The sequence below is a fragment of the Falco rusticolus genome, chromosome 10, assembly GCF_015220075.1.
Source record: "Falco rusticolus isolate bFalRus1 chromosome 10, bFalRus1.pri, whole genome shotgun sequence".
NCBI lineage: Eukaryota > Metazoa > Chordata > Aves > Falconiformes > Falconidae > Falco > Falco rusticolus.
The window spans coordinates 4,931,482-4,948,747 of NC_051196.1; the positions used below are offsets into that span (position 1 = coordinate 4,931,482).

A 17,266-nucleotide genomic window follows, 5' to 3' on the forward strand; every position below is an offset into this window, starting at 1 on the left:
CACCCTGAGGTGACAGCGGCCCTGAGGTGATGGCTGCCTGGTGGCCGCCCTGAGGTGACGGCCGTCCTGAGGTGAGGGCTGCCCTGAGGTGACGGCCGCCCTGAGGTGAGGGCTGCCTGGCGGCCACCCCGTAAGATGACGGCCGCCCTGAGGTAACTGCCGCGCTCCCCACAGAGCCCCGGGCGCGGCGGCGCGGTGTGAGGCGGGGCCCGCCGGAGCCCGCCCCCGGCCCGCCTCTTCCTCCTCGGCCTGCGGCGCGGCGGGAAGGGCTGCGGGCCGCCGGCCCCATGGAGCCCGTGCTCTTCGCGTGGGTAAGCAGGTGCTCGGCACTGTGAGGGAGACCGGGGGGAGCCGGGGCCTCCTTCTGCCCCGCAGCCGCTCGGTCCCCGGGGGCGGCGGGCGGGACGCGGAGCCCAGCTGCTCGCCCTCCAGTGGGCTGCTGCAGGGGTCGGGGGGGCCGGGGCCGTGCGCGTTGCCCCGGGGAAGGGCGGACCAAGGTTCCCCCTCCCAGAAAAAAACCCCGGCAGAATAAAGCTGTGGTAAAGTTGTGGCGAGTTGCCCTTATCGCGGTTCACGGACCCCCTGTTCCTGGCGAGGCGGCGGGAAGCCGGGGGCCGGCAGGGTCGGCGGCCCCGCGCTGAGGGGGCGGCCCCGGGCCGGGCTGTGTCCCGCTGCGGCCGGGGCCCAGCACCCCGCGCTTCGACAGAAATAGCGCTTTTATTTATTTATTTTCCATGATTTAGCAGAACTGTGATTTTACCTGGGGAGCAAAGGAGGTCCTAGAGCCATTAAATGGGCATCTCCTCTCCTTGGGAGCTCGTTTTGCTCTGTGGCGGTCGTGTCTGGTAAAAATAACCTGTCAGCCTTGGAAGTGGAGCTGGGGCAGGCCCCTGGGGCTCTCAGTTCCTCAGGCACCTGTTTTCTTTCTGCACCTTATCTCAGCTTGCCTGCTTTTGAAGACTTGAAAATTCATTGCAAGTTATAGGCTAAAACGAGAGCTTGTGACATACCTTCTCAAAAGAATTATGTCGGAAAACGAGAGCTTGTGACATACCTTCTCAAAAGAATTATGTCGGTGAAGTAGTAACACTCTAGAAGTGTCTGCTGGTAGTATTGGCTGTGAGACAGTTCGATCTGCCTGTTGAGCTCAAATCCTGACACCTCATCCACCTGTTAACTATGGGATGAGGCGAGCAGCTTTAGCTTTAGTTTAAAATGCCGTTGTTTTTGTAGGTACAAAATGTTTTTTTTGTTAAATATGTCCTTGTAAGATACACCAGGTGCTCCATCTTGGGGGGGGGGGGGGGGGGCGGGCACAAGTGAGGTAGGGAAGGCCCCCCTGGGGATCACTAGCTGGGAGCAGCGTTGATGTTGAGTGTTGCTGTTACTGCAGTGTGTGGGCTACAGAATTTACTGAACCCACCTTTGTGAATTAAAGTTGCTGTTCAAACAGTTGGATGCTTAATAGAGCTTAAATTGGCTAAGAAAATCCCTGACGCCCTTACCATGTTGTTAGCGTTTGCTTTCTAGGATTAGTTTAGTGGCTATAGTTTTATACTTATAAATTTATAGTAACTATAATTGGTATGTTTTCATTTTGACCGCTTTAAGTTAAAAAACTTAGATAATGAGGGATAAGTGTTTCTGCTTTACTTGTTTAGGTTCCAGAACAAGATTATGTGTCTTTCTGATCTCATTTTGGACATGGACTGCCAGAAAGCATTGGCATGAATACGATCTTAGTGATGAGCGGGAATCTGCTAGTAATCATCCTGATAACTCTTAGCGTGCAGTTAGTCTTACTCCAGGATATATTCCAGTATGTTTCTTAAAATACTGGAGTTGCAAAGGCAGTCTTAATGACAGGAAATTTAGGACAGTCCTGGTCTGTAATTCTAGGGGTCCTGTGTGACAGCAGTAAGAATGAAGATTGCCATTTTGGGGGATTTTCAGGGGCAAATACTGGCAGGTTAACCTGTGACCTAAGAGCTTGTTTGCTCTTAGGAGCAGATGTGCATCTTTTTTTGTTCTTAAAAAATGTGTTATTTTTCTCTGTGTATTTGAAGGGTGCAAACAGCTATGGACAACTTGGTCTTGGTCATAAAGAGGATGTGCTGGTACCTCAGTCACTGAAAGATGTTTCCTGCAAATGTCAAGACGTTAAAAGCATTACTGGAGGAGGGGGACATTCTGCAGTTATCACTGGTAAAAACATTGCACTTTGTAAGGAGTGTGTGACTTCTAAACACTTTTTTTTTTTCCGCGTTTCCCTGTTGATTTGATGCTGCCACCTATCTGTGGCTTGTGTTTCTGAGCAAGTACGAGTCTTAATTGCGAAACAGGTTCCTCTTGTGCCAATTAACTCAGTATTTTGGGAAATTTCCCGGTTTGTGTATCTTGTGTGGTTACTGTATGGCTATGTGAGGGCTGTTTCTTAACCTGTTTCATATAGCAGCTTTTCATACAAAGCGGTCAGTTTTTCTGTATTGAGGATGGGAGGGTGGGACAGAGGGAGGAATCAGGTGGCAGGCTGTTCAATCTTGAGAAGTTTTAAGGTATGGAGCAAAAATAGCATCTGGTTTTGTAAGGTATGCTGTATGCCATAACTTATTATGGGAAAGGAGGGATACAGACAGATGTGAATATGATAAAAAAAAGGCTTCATCTTGCATCTTAGTGAGAGGTGCCTGTCTTACCATATGGATTGTCTCCCTTGACAAACCTAATTCTCCATAGCTGTACTTAATCAGAGATGTTTCTGATGCATCAGAAATAATTTTCTCTTTCTTTTTACTTGATTGCAGGGCCTAAAATAACACGCAATCGCTGTCCTTCTTTGACACAGGATCTCATGGATGTACACTTATCTCTTTAGTCTGTGAAGTACAACATGATTTTTTTGTTGTTGTTGTTTTTTGTTTTGCTTTTTTTTCTTTCAGGTTCAGGAGGACTCTTTGTATGTGGCCATAACAAAGATGGGCAGTTGGGATTGAATCACACAGAGGATGTACTGTGTTTTACTTTGTGCACTGCCCTGTCTGGCTTTTGTGTAAAACAAGTTGCCTGTGGCTGGGATTTTACAATCATATTAGTAGGTAAGTTTGTCCCTGTGAGCTGAATAAATAACTTGATGGTAGAGAGCATGCTGAAAGTTCCACATTACTCTTGCTTGTGTGATACATAGGTGCTCGCAGGTTTTAAGCTACTTGCCTTGCAAACTAAATTGCTCCATGTTCCTTGTATCCCAGCGAACTTCAGACCTTTATTGAACATGGTGTGGAAGACCAGAAGCCTATAGCCTCAGGAGCTTTGGGACAGGACACATTAGGTCCTTTTTTGAGCTACTTGGCTGTGGTACTTTGCTTGTTAGAATGTAACATTGGTTTGCTTTTGCTTAGGGATTTACTGATTGGGCTCTAATGCTTCATTTTGCAGGATCTGGTCTAGTTCTGTCCTGTGGGTCTAACAATTTTGGACAATTAGGAGTTCCTCAAATTTCAGGTCCGTGCTTGATTCCACAAAAGATTGAGGTAAACATGTAAAAGGAATTGTGCTTTAGAGCTCTGTGCTTCATATTGTTTCCAGTAACTTATGAAGGTCACCTGACCTCAGTGGGCTTTAAAGCCAGGCTTTTCAACTCTTTTTATAAAGCCTGTTACAGTAAACTTAAAAAGTAAAGGACTAAAAATGGTCATTGACCCAGAAATGAGGAGGTAAGGCTGCTTTTCTTGTTGTGTGCAGTTGCTCACTTCTAGAAGAAAGTTATCTCTCTCACTATGGCTTATAGTGTTTCGTAATGTATTTTGGTAACATCTGCAGAATGAGCCTGATGCTCAGGTGATGTAAAAGTGATACTAAAGGCAGTGAAACTCCAGATTTACTCCAGCTGAAGTTTTGCCTCAAGTTGGTAAGATACTAGATAATTTTGCTATGTGAAGGGTATGTGCATTCACTGTACCTTGTCAGGCATTTGTGCTTAATAGTTCAAAACAACAATAATCCACCCCTGAAAAAATCAAGCTGCATGATGGAGTTCAACGAAGTTAACTATGCCATTTCTTTTGATCTATTGCTCTTGTCACACCAGAAGCACAGTTCTGTGTTTTTAAGCATGTGTTGGGTTTTGGAGTGTATTTATGACTTGGAGTTTCTTCCCCCAAAACAAGGACTGTGATAGTATTTCTTGGCTGTAAAAACAGTTAGATAAAAATAAGCTTGGTCACCCCCAAAATAATAGTGGTGTGAGAAAGTATGTAGCTGCAGGAAAGCTAGACCTCAGAGAATACGTTTTAATTTTATCAGTTTTGAGATTAAAATTATTTTTACTTTTTCATGTAAAGGAACTGACAAGTAAATTGACTTGCTTATCTGACCGCCAGTATCATGTTTCCAAGGAAACAGGATGAAAAAGTTAGATAACAATTTCCCTGTGGTCTGGTACCTTCAGTTGTAAATGCTAAAGGCTGGACTCCGACTCATGTCGTTCTTGTAAGCCATGTGGAAATGTGTGGTGATGTTTGCAGGTGAGGCCCTGCTGAGTCTTGAGTGGGGAGCTCGGAACAGCTCCAAATTAATTGCTTTACAATGTTTTAACTGGTAGGTACTGAGGCTTCTGTAACATCAGAAAAGCTTTCCTGTTGTTGGCTGTAAGCTTAACAGTTTAAACAAATTTCTCACAAGAGTTCTAATTAATCCCTAATTTACACTGTATTTTCTTATTTAGCGAACAGTAATGAAATTCTTTTCCATCCATGTGACCTCTTATGTCTAATGAAAGCAGTAACTTCAGAGCAGGAAGGGTTCTCGGACAAGAAATTTAGCTTCATGACTCCTGCCAGATACTCCTTTGTTGCTTTGTTAATGTAGGAGTAGGAGGACAGCTGGTAACCCCTGTTCACTAGGGGTTACCTAGGTTAACTCATCTGATGTTTCTTGGGAGCACCATTCCAGTATGGTGCCTTAGAAAGGCTGGTATTGACAGTGCTAACTTGAGTCTGTCTCCTCCCTGACCATGTACACCATGCATTCATTTGGGGTGTTTTCTCTTTTGCTTTGTATCCTGTTAAATGCTTGAGCTTGACGCCATCTATTTTAAATAGCGTTACATCTGTGAGAAGAAGTGCCAGAATTGAAGTACCTTGTGCAAACTTAACTTGCTAATTTTATGCATGCATGACTTGCTCATGCGGAAGAAGACTGTACCATATTGGGCAGCCTTTAGGGTGTAGGTGGTACTATTGGTGGTATTGTCTGTGATTGCAGGACTTGGTAAGACTGAACAGCTTGATGGAACTTTTATTACTGCTTGTCACCAGTATTTGTTATGGAGGTTCTGGTGTAATTCTTGAGGAACACGGAGTTTATATGTATTGCCAAGGTTCCATCTTTCATGTGAAGATTTTGACTGTGACTTTTGTTTTATTGCCACAAAGCTGTACATCCAGTTGCTTTGCTTGATTTTTTTTTTTTATTATTTATTTTTGTTGGCCCAAGTTTACTTCCTTTGTGATACAGAATGTTGATATGCATTGTGACATGCAGGCTGGAATTGAGAGCTATTTTTGTAGTGTTCCACTTCTGTTGGTATATTTTGCTTTTAGAGGCACTAAATGCAAAAAGCAACTAAAATATATTTTTCTTTTATTTGAGTAGTCTCTCAAAGAGAAGGTGGTGGATGTTGCTGCAGGACTGAGACATGCCCTTGCTGCTACAGGTAAATCTGTCATAATTTTAGTATCATTTTGGTAACAAATGAAATGGATTTTTAATGGCTTGGAGGGAGAGAGGGAGGGAAACGAGATGAAATTTATCTTAGCTTCTCTTTATTTTAAATATCACAGGGAAAGTACTCCTGAAAGTCTTGTACGAAGATGTTGGTACAAATTAACGTGAATAATAAACACACTAGAAACGTCTTCCTGCAGTTGGTGGTGAAGAATCATTCTCCAGGAATTCAGAGGGAGAGTTAATTAACAAAGTAAAAAACTTACTGTTTTGTTTTCTCCCGTTCTGAAACAAAACATGATGAGTGTTTTTCTGGAAAAAAATTCTGGTCAATCAAAATACGTTCTTAGGATTTTTAATTCATTATAATATGCAAAATAATGGATTTAGATTTGTATAAGATACTTCAAAATGGAACTGCACATGAAATGGGCTTTTTTAATGATGAATTTGACACCTAGAAAAATCACAAGAATGAAACTTTTATTGGGGAGGAGAATCTACTTGGAGTTAATTTCATTCACACACCTTTGAAAATCATGTCCTCTTGATTCTTTCTCCCACTGTCTTCTGTGTGTGTATCTGGGAGTGTCATAATGTCTAAATATTTTTCCTGGTATTCTTAGAGACTTTGAGTTTGTTTATGGAATAACTAGAAATCAAAACCTTCCAATTGACATGGTTGTGTTTAAAATTGAGGAATAGCAAACTACATGTGCTTTTTTATTTTGCTTAGTTTTGCATGAACTTTAGTATGGCTTCCAGGTAGTGGAGTCTAGCTGAAGATGCAAAGGAGACACTTGGAAGAAGAGTGGGATCTCTGGTGCTTGTGTGAATACTGGGAATTAAGCTTTCCTGAGCTCTGCACTCAGTGAACATCTTGATTCAGAGCTAGGTGAAGTTTATGAAAGCTCCTGAGGAAAGGACAAGTGACTGCAGTCCCTCTCTGCTGGACTGCACAAACAAATTAGCATGCAGAGAAAGTACAATAAACTTACAGTAATAAATACATTGTGTCCATTCCTGAGGTGTTAGAGCTATGGGTTTTCTGTCACTGAGTCCTCAATAACATCCTAATATAGGCCTCAGAGCTGAGACAGGTTGCTTAGTATCATCTTTATTTTCTTCCATGTATTGTAAGACTGCTTGTTTGTTGCTTGATGACTTCATAAGGCTTATCTGTATGTTTTTGGCATAAAGGTCTTTTAAAAGTATTAATTTGAATCAGTGAAAACGAAATGTATGTACCTTTAAAACTTATTAATGAGTTAAGTGATTTTGTTGGTGGTTGATGTTTTAATCTCTTCTATCTGTGTTTACTCTGGAAAGAGAGCGGTTTGGTTCTTCAGTGGGGCACTGGCATGGCGTCTCAGGCAAAGCGTGCAAACCAAGGAAAAACCCTCCCTCTGTTCTTGACAGCAAAGGAACCCTGCAAAGTAACAGGTATTTCAGGAATCTGATTCCTTCGTAAAGGTGGGTAGAGCAGAAATGTGATTTGGAGTGATATGTAGCATCCTCTTTATTATAAAGCCACTTGTTATTATCAACATGTAGTGCAGCATCTGAAGGACAGAATGGGCCTGCAAGGTCATAAGCTGTGGGGGAAAATGATAGTGAGTCTTGCAATGTCGATGGCCCAAAAGCAAAGGCTTTTCTTAAAAAATTCTTCATCATCCTGTTACAGTTGTGTGCATGTCTATGCATGAAATGGTACCTGCTGTACAAATTTAATGAGATTAATTTTTCTGTAGGCCTGGAAGATGTGAAGGTGAAGACAGTTGCTGCAAGCTCCTATCATTCGGTGTTACTCACAGGTAGGCCTTGGGTACAGAAGTGAAAGTCCTTATCTGAGCCTATAAAGGTTTTATGCTTTGGAAACATTTTGGTTAATTTTGGTGAGACCAGTAAAATATGATCTGACTTAGTACTGGTTAATTGTTCAGTAATAGTTTTGGATTCTGAGAACTTTTCTTTTTCTTAAGAGCTAGATTCCTGTTTTCAGTTCTGTGAATCCTGTGTGTTTTTTCTTGGGGTCACGTGTGACTTAGAGCCCAGACCCTTACGTACTCATAAGGGCTTTATTTAATGGTTAGAAACTCTGAAAGGATTTGTGGAGGCACATGGTTGGGTAAGTCTCTATATTGCAGATTGGGTAGCTCTGGATGGTTGAGTGCTGGAACCAGTGCAACCCTTTGTCCATGGAGAAAGGGTATGTTCGCTGGGTGTCCCAGGAAGGGCTGCTGTGGCTCTCCTGCTTCTGCTATGTGAGCTAATGCCTTTGCACAGCGCTCTGCTGTGCAGTGACGTGAGGTGGTCTGGAGCTATCTTAGGTGGCTCTAATATAACAGCGTGCAGATCTGTGTGCGGTAGTGTAAGAGCAGAAGGCTTATTTAAAGCAGTAGGAAGTTGCTTTAATCACTTAGGCACTTCCATAATGTCTAGCATTTGTTCTTTGATCTTTAGGTAGTGCTCCCATGCTGGAGAATTAGTATCCACTAATGAAAGCCTAATAAAGACTTTTTTTTTTTTTTAAGCAGACTGAGAGAAGGGGAAACAGAATAGCTTTTCATGCTGTAATCTTACAGTTTTGAAGTGTGGAAAATATATTGAACCTTATGAAGATAAGTCTTTGCCAATCTTCATAGGAACAAGTTCTTAGCAAATATGCAGCCATCTGGTACCTCTGTCATCATTAAAGGAGTATTTGCTTATGCAGATCTACAGAGATTTAGTTGTATAGGGAGATGATCCAAAATGTAAATTATATTGAATTCTGAAATGCAAAGTGTGTGTGTGATTAGTGAAGAACAACTGTAAGGACAAACAGGGTCTACTTTACCTGATTAGCACTCTGTATTCAGAGAGTGAACAGATTATTCTGTCATGCTTTTGCTTGTTATTTAAGAGAGTAGTCTATTTGGCAGCAGGGGTACCAAGATTAACAAAGTACATGTCAAAGGCTTTAATAATGTGATGCTGCTGCTGCCCTTCATCCTGCAAGATACTTGTTATTGCTTAAAATACGTTGTGTTTTAAAGATAATCGATATAGGAAAGATACTACTGCAGGGTGTAGTATGTAAATGGGGATTCTTTTTTTCTAGGAATCTTTCATGCTGTGATACCATTTTCTTTGGCTCTGTTTCATGAGCCACCTGCTGGTATGATACCAAACACCTGCAGTCAGGCAGGCTTTTGATACAACTGTGGAAGTGGGTTGCTGCAAACATAACTGGTGGCTTCTTTATATAAAAGGATGGTAGTCTACCTGTATCCAAACTGGTCTGAACCCTCCAGTGATGGGAATATGGTGCTAAGTCTTAGTGTCTTAAGTTTTTGTTAAAACCTACTCAAGAAATGAGATGAGGGTTGAGCATGTGACATTTCCCAGGATAAAGCAAACTCACCTGGAGAAGAAAAGGAGGTGACAGAGGCAGTGCATATTAGTTGTGGAAACAAGAGTGACAAATGATGTTTTACTTTGTTGAAACAAGCTGTTTCTGTCACCTCTTCACCTCTCCCCTCCTTTTTTTGGTCTCTCTCTCCAGAAGTTGTATGTATTTCATTCTGGGAAAGAATTTATCAATTTTAGTGGAGAATTCGAATGAAACAGTTGCTTTATTTGTTTTTAATTTTCATTTCAGTCGTGTTGTTTTAATGAGGAGTGCATGAAGTCCTGTGGATGGCTGTCAGTAATATGTAACTTGACAAATACTGGCTTCCCCTCACCCCCCTTCTATCTTTTTGCCAGCATGTGTATGGTGGAATTTTCCTGGTTTGTTCTTTCTGTTACTGTTGCCAAACTTGGGTTATTAAATATATTGTAGCCTAAGTCCTACTTCCCTGCCTGCCCCCCCTCCCCCTGCCAAAGATTAACTTCTGTCATGGTGCTTGTGCTGGCCTGAGAGTTCCAGGAGCCTCGAGTGTTGTGGACATGTGCTCTGAACAATTCCATGTTGCAAATTATATGGCTTCTGGTCTTCTTGGGCCCATGATTATGTACTTTGTGTATGTAAGACTTATTTCTTACGCTTGCAGCTTGTATAGGGTGGCAAAGGACTTCAGGAGGCCTGATGCAGCTTGTGTTCTGTTGAGTGTTTCTTGTGGATTATATTTTTTTTTTTAACATGGAGGCCTAGAACCTGGGCAGAATGTCATCTGAACAGTCATCTTGTTACTGTCAATTCGTTGTTAGGCTGTGAGCAACTCCAACATGCACCAGAGAAAGGTACAAAGCAATGTGGATGTTCCTGTAAATACAATTATACCTGTGGGTGGAATTTTGGAGTGTGCACTTGCTCAAATGCTTATTCTAGAAAAGGAGTGGGGAAAACAAGCGGTTACTTACAGAAGTCTCTCGCTAGTTGTCTAGCACTGTTTTGAGGCATGATAATATTTTTAATTTTGCCTTGTGTGGCAGGGTGGTACCTGCTTTGGTTGCATGTTCATGGCTGTGTCTCCAATTCGTCTAGGAAGTGACTGTGCAAGGTGAGGCAGGGAGCATTAAACTGTCCCTGCTTTAGGGATTTACTGAATTAGCTCAAGCTGAAGAAGACAGGAGAGTTACGAGCAGAGTTAGGAGTTTGTAGCTCTTGTAGAGAGGCTGGAAGACTGTAAAGCAAAGCAGGAGCAGCCAGCCAGGCTTTGAAGAGTCCCAGGTACTGGAGGGGAGTTAAATTATTTGCTGCAATTCAGAAAGTTGTTTACTGGACTGAATCAAAGCTTTGGGGTGGAGGTGAAAGCTGGCCTGCAAGAACAGAGTGGGCTGAGAGGGGCTGCTCAGTGAGTGTCCCCAGGATGCTTTGATTTTTTTATTTTTATTTTGTCTCAGAGAAGTCGACTACTGTGGTTAGTTTTCTAATAAAAACTGGCCTTTGCTATAAACGTCTTTCAGTCCTCTTTGAGAGGCTCGCAGTAGAAATGAAGTCTAGGCAGTCTGACCTGAATGAAAGCTCTGGTTGTTTCAGGAGTCGGTGTAGCCCTCAAAACAGGTCGTTAGGCCCTTGGTTTCTGATATCGTAGTTACAGTGTGCGTGCCCGTGGTAAAGAATGGTAGGAGAAAGCATACCGTGAAAACACAATGTGAATGAAGCCTTGTTCTTTCCTCAACATCACTGAGTTGAGATAGAGCCTGTATCTGGTGGTGTTCTATGTATATCACTGTCAACAAATTTTACTTCTCTGTCTATTGTAGATGAAGGACACCTGTATGTCTGGGGTAGCAACAAACATGGGCAGCTAGTGAGCAAAGAGATCTTTCTTACTGAGCCCAAGAAGATTGAGACTCATTTTTTCTCGCATGAAAAGATTGGAGCAGTTTGGAGTGGCTGGACCCACTTGGTGGCACAAACAGGTAGGATACTTAAAAAGCAGTAACATGGCACCAAAACAGTAAATTGCCTTTATTTCACGTATAGAGTGTTCTTTCTCATTAATAGTGGTTGGATGCACAGTTTTGCCATTTCACCAGAGCAGTGGTTGTCTCTTGAAAATGGTGAGGACAGACATCCTTTGGCTTCTGTCCCTGAAGTATTGTGCTTGTAGATGAGAGGGCCTAGCATCTTCGTAAATGCAGTAGCACCTACGTGTATACACCAGAAGGATGCAGCTTCTCTGCATCATCAGGTTACTGGTATACCAGAATATAGATGAGCCTCTAAAGATCATTCTGCAGGGTGAGTTATGACATCTTCTTGGAGAGAAAAGAATTTGGTGGAAAACTTCCTTCAGAAAATAGGGAGTTAGGAAAATATGGCTGCAGCTTTCAAGATATGGGACGGTATTTGGCAGGAAGATACGGGCAAACTCTCAGGGCACAGGAATTTGGGGGGTGGGGAAGATAATCCTGAGCAAGTGCCTGTCTGAAAGGCATGGGGGCATAGTAAGTATCATTCCTAGGTTACCTGAGTGTTAGCTATGGATCTTAAGAACAGTGTAGCAGAGAACCCTCTGCTTCTGCCATCCCATCTGAGATAACCTGGTCTCATTGCAAGTGAAACAAATTACATGGTTTTGCACAACTGTACTGACATTTCTGTACTTCAGGAGTGAGCCTAGCTTTTTTTTTGTGTGCTGCTCTTTACTAAATGTTTTAGGCACAAATGAAATGATGTGTTCAGAAGAAAGTCAATAAACTAAAATAAGCTGGCTTGTATGTGTGTGTTTGTGGTCAAACCTAGAAAATGTTTAGAAAAGACTGGTAAAAAGAGATATCATTAGACTTGAAAAGCTCTCCCTGAAGATGAAACGAAAGAAGATTAAATGTTGAAGCTGTACCAGTGAGGATAGCATGAACGCTTGACACATGTGGAGGGCTGTAGGGTTAGATTCTTAGAAGAGACAAGAGGAAGGTTACGTAGTAATGACACTCGTGTGCAAAAGGGTGATCGATCTGATGAAAGTCATCTGAATGCATTTGTATTGTTGCTCTGTTGTGAAATGCGAAGGCAGGAGAGAAAGGTATATGAGTTGGAAAGGTAAGACAGGCATCAAACTATTTTTTGGTGTTCACGTGTGAATAGTCTGTGCTATTCACTTCTGTTGCATTGTGGTGTGATAGTTAAGACTAACAAGAGGATGGAAGTCTTCCACAGAACAAACAAAACAGCAAGAGTTATATTAGCAGGGGTAGCTTATGTGCATTTCTACTTTTGCTTTGTATAAACTGCCAGGTGAGGAAATGAAGAGCAGATGAGAGCATTTTGCCTAGGGTCACACTGGAGATTGCAGAGCCTATTGGTCTTTTGGCATGTGGCCTGTTTGTTAGGAAAACTGCAAAAGGGGCCACAGATGTGTTGTTGCTGATATTCACTGGGTTCTGAAGGTATGGGTACTGGTTCAAGGAGTGCTTAGCCTTCAGCATGGATAGTTTTATTTAGATAGAGTTCTTACATGCCCAGGGATCAGCATGTGCTTAAGGGTTCTATTAAATTTGTGCTGTAAATCCTGAAATGGTTATGCAGTAATGTCCCTTGCTTTGTGAGAAAAGTGTCGTTTTAATTACGATATACTGTGAGCTCTTGGTGCTAGATATTGGAGGGGTGTCATGCATAACTAGAAAAACAAATCGGTTGTGTTCTGTTTCATAGCATTCATTGTTTGACATCAAAGTATATGAAAGAAATGTCATGTAAAAACTTGTGTTACTCTAGTTGCTCTCTTAGCTATTTAAAGGAAATGTTTAACTCTGCCTTTTAGAGGATGCTGTACTGAATTTCAGAGCTGTAATCGATGCTATGTGCTGCTTCAAAACTTTTCAGGTGGAGTAAAGGAATTTATCTCAATGTATTCTTGAATAAAGTGCTTAGTGTCATTCTCACTGGAACAGAAATGGTAGAAAAAAAGACATTAGTCAGGATAACTTCATGTTGACAAGACTCTTCAAAAATTGTTTGCATTGCTTCACTATTTCTTAATAATGCATACCGACGAAGTAAAACTTCACCAAAGTTTTGGTAACCTTACTGTTTCATTTAGTTGATAGTAATCCATGGCCATTACAGCACTGACGTGAGTATTTTAGTAGGTGATTTTTAACAAGAAGAAAAAGAAGTGTCTAGTGACTAGCAGGGATATTCCGCACACCACCACCCCACCACCCCCCCCCCATTAATGTTTGAAAGGAACTTAAATAAAAATGAGCTGACTTTTTATATCTGCATTAGAAAACTGGCCAAGCGATGCAGTGGCATAAGTTATTGCTGAAACTGAATTTTATGTATTTAGAATTTTAAATCTCTTTAAGGTTCAGGTCCATTGACTTTCAATCATCCAGAATAAGATTTTGAATGGCCTTTGGCAGCCTCTAGATACCAGTCAGAATCTCATGGGATTTTCAAGAGTTGCTCAACTACTAGACATAGTGTGAGCCAAACACTTAACTGTTTCTGAAAGATCACTCACTGCCTGTGATTAAACTTGCAGCTAAATAACTGAAAAATGCAGCCTACTTGAAAACTTTTTCTTGCATGCAGTTCTCCCTCTGTTATTTTTACCTCTTCCTAGCAAAGGAGGAAATGCTGTTTCAGCTTCCTGGTGCTGAAGTCATGTAAACCAGTAGTCTCCAGACTCTATTGATTGTGCAGCCCTATTAGTAACATTTTTTTTGAGCATGCACACCTAATATATTTGTACTTATTCCTGCTCTCCAGTGGATTGTCTTACATGTCCCCTGGGCTGCATGCACTCCGCTTTGGAGACTACTGATATAAACAATTCCTGCTCGCTTTACTCTGGAGAATTACACAGTTAGTGGGAACAAAACGGAGTGATTTTTGGACACAGGAAAAAGGAAGGGATATTGTATGATGCTTCTCTCTGTTCCTACCTTCCACAGTGAACATACTTTGGAAAGACATTGCAGTGTATAGGGATTTTGCTGTGTGAAAGGATGGGTAATATTTTTAATTAATGGTTTCCCCGTGATGCAAAAATTAATGGTTTTAACATATATTTAACATATATTTTACTGTATCTGAAGTCTAGTGTTGTGTTCTGCACAGAAGGTAGTGGAATTTTAAGAGGCCATTGCAAATACTTAGAGTTCTGTTCGGATTTTTTTTCCCAGAACATTAATCCTGGTCAGAGTAGTAATAATAAAACATTCTTAACTGCAGCTGTCTTGACAGTAAATTAAAACTTTTCTAATTGGAAAGACTCAGGAAGAAACTGGATGGATAAAAGCTGGACACTGTTCATGCATAAAATCACAAATTCTGCCATTTCAAAATGACATTTTGATCTTTATCTGCCAGATAAGCAGTGCTTGACTGCAGAACTAATGAACACTGGGAAGTAAATGAGACAGTGATGATGTTAAAAGCAACCATCTGGAGGAGTAGTGGGCAGTTTCATGGATGCAGTGGCTTGACACTTTTAAAGTCATTCAAAGCAAGTTATCAATTTTTTTATCAGAAAAGAAGGAACAGAGCATAAATATTTTCCTCTTCTGTGTTAACTTTTCCTCTTACATAAACTAGCCTGTTTACAAGACTTGCTTTGTTTTTCCTTCATTCTGTTGGCAAAATTTTGCGCTGTAACTTAAGCAAAAGGCCCATCTTCATTTCTTCCCCATGCTCCTTAAAGGGATTCTAATTGCACCTGAAATCACTTTAATACCTGCATCTCTTTCATATATTATATTCTCCTTCATTCAGCAGCTGTTTTGGAAGTCCTGTTTCCTGTCACTTCCCTTTACAGTCTGGCCAACTCCTTTCATTTGCTGCTATTTCTATCAAAGCAGTTCGGATTCAAGAAGTTAATTCCCGAGAAATGAATTGCTTGACTTAAAGACGTTAAAGAACGTTTTCATAGGATGTTGTGGTTTTCATCCTCATCAGCTACAATTCTTTATTCTTTTTGATCATAGAGATGTCTTTTGGACTATTCCCATTGTACATAACCGTACTGTAAAATAACTCACAAAATCCTTCAAGGCAGGCAACTACTTCTTTTTCTGCCTTGATTACTTATTCCTACAGAGGAAAGAAACCCAGTTAAGCTTTGCAGCACCACTAGTACACTTTCAAAATAAGTTACGTTACTTCGTTACTAGTGATGGTCCTTGTCAATGATGGTTAATCCAGAAAGATGAAGATTGAGCGACCCTGGTTGTTTTTTGATCAGGTCTCTGATGATAAGATGGGAACTTGTTAGTGTCTTTGGTTTGGTTACTATTTTCTGTATGAATGCTTGTATCAAGTGACTTTCAGGCATGCTTTTCGATTACGGCAGGGCAGTACTGTTATTGCTCTGTGTGAAGGGCAGACCAGGTGGATTCTTCTGGCCTTGGACTCCAAGTGCAAGCATTATTCTCCTCAGGCCACTGCTCTGTAGAATGGTTTGCTTCCTTTCCAGCACTCCACTTAATGGCACAAGGAGCACCACTGCAGTAGAGGTGATATTATTTTTGAATAATAAGAAGCAGCTGTCTTGCATCGCTCTGCTTAACAATGTCAACTTTAATTTGTGGTCCTTCTCAAGTTGCTACAAACCCTTTGAGGGTAACTACTGAAAGAGAAGTTATTACTTAGATCGTTTCAAAGAGAGCTAAGTTGTGGCCTGTAATGCTAGAGATGTAAATTAGGCTACTTGGAGAAATGATAGAACTGATCTGACTTGAAGGCAAATCTAAATATAGCAGGAGAAGGTCTTTTAAAGGCTTAGAGGAAAATCGCCAATTTCAATTCAAAACAAGTTATTTTCTTTTTAACTGGGTTGCCTAATAAATAAAGTTTTTCTGGCCTGTTTTATTATCTAAGTAGTGTCCTGAATACATTCACTAATCTATTTTTCATGTACCGACACATGAAATTATGCCTTGCTTAAGCTCAGATGAAGAATTCCGAGCTCTTTTGTCCAGAAGGAGGTACCTTAAAAACACAGTTAAAATGGTATTTCTGCTGCCTATGCAAAACTGCCTACAGCTAAAAAGGCCTTGGAAGAACAAAATGCCGTGACATAGTTTGAATAATATTCTGAATCGCCCTTCCAAACGTGCATCTGGATTTGTGCGCCTTGCAGTGTCCCTGGACATGTCAGACCCTTCAGGGTGGTTTTGTGGGGGTTAGATGACCACAGACCGAGGTGGTAAGGCAGAACCCAGCTCCTGGTGGTGCCCCCGCAGCAGACAGACCGGTGTCGTCCCCCGTCCCGTCCCCCGTGTCCCGTTCCCCCCCCCCCCCCCCCCCCCCCCCCCCGCCTCCCGAGCGCTGGGCCGGCCGCAGCGCCGCTCCGGAGCGGCTGGCCCGGGGGCGACCTGCCGGCGGGGCGGGCCCGGGGGGTGGGGTGGGGGCTGCAGTCCCGCTTCGGCCCGCTAGGGGGCCTCGGCCGCTCGTTTGAGTCGGGGTCCGGCTACCGCCGCATGCCGGCTCCGCTCGCCTCACCTCCCGCTTGCCAGCAGCTCCCTAGGACAGCAAATACTCGTTATTTATTTATTTTTTTTTTTAAATGCTTGTCTGTGATACCGATAAGGCATCTTTTTTATGGGGACTTCCCTCTTTTTACCTACTATAGCTGACAGTCAAACAAGTTTGATGAAACTGGAGCCCCTGAGATTCTTTTTAACGTGAGGTAGCTGTGTTCTGTGTGGTACAATGCTGGGTTTTGGGAAATGGACTAAATCAAAACCTGCAAATTGGTAGGAATCCCTCAACCCCTGTGAAGGGGAACCTGCAAAATGAGTGTTTAAGAAAGAAAAGCCTTTGTTCATCTGCCTCAGGCTAAGTAAAATCTAACTAAAATCTGGTAAATGCATTTGATTTTCTGTGGTCTTGGTTTTATGTGTTTGTGGTGTCTGGTTGTTCTTCCCTCCTTCTTACAATGCTGTAGCTTGGTGTTACGAAGCAGTGGGAGCTTAAGCTTCAGAGCCTTCCTGTTACGTTCCCTGTTGTCATAATAAATCCTGTCAGTATTGTGCATGGTAAGAGTAAGCAACAAAGAATATCAGTTGAACATGCATAGATTTTAAAGCAGAAATATCTGCTATGGGGCAGATCATACGAATTATTCCAAAGTATACTGTTGAATTCAGACTGTATGCCCCA

At 42.0% G+C, this 17,266-nt stretch overlaps 1 protein-coding gene across 5 annotated transcripts in view; it reads left to right on the forward strand.

Annotated features, from left to right (window-relative positions):
* Positions 1–257: 257 nt before the first annotated feature.
* SERGEF (secretion regulating guanine nucleotide exchange factor) overlaps positions 258–17,266 on the forward strand; it is a 157,597-nt gene continuing 140,588 nt past the window's right edge. For 4 of the 5 annotated variants that reach the window (XR_005106485.1, XM_037402163.1, XM_037402164.1 and 1 more), the window contains exons 1-8: positions 258–311; positions 2,067–2,205; positions 2,940–3,095; positions 3,436–3,530; positions 5,653–5,713; positions 7,054–7,167; positions 7,476–7,538; positions 10,918–11,076. Coding sequence is in view for 4 of the 5 variants with exons in the window: in XM_037402163.1 (XP_037258060.1) it covers positions 288–311; positions 2,067–2,205; positions 2,940–3,095; positions 3,436–3,530; positions 5,653–5,713; positions 7,054–7,167; positions 7,476–7,538; positions 10,918–11,076 (811 nt within the window). In the remaining variant the exon portion in view is untranslated. The remainder of the gene's footprint in view (positions 312–2,066; positions 2,206–2,939; positions 3,096–3,435; positions 3,531–5,652; positions 5,714–7,053; positions 7,168–7,475; positions 7,539–10,917; positions 11,077–17,266) is intronic. The other variant, XM_037402166.1, reaches the window with a different exon arrangement.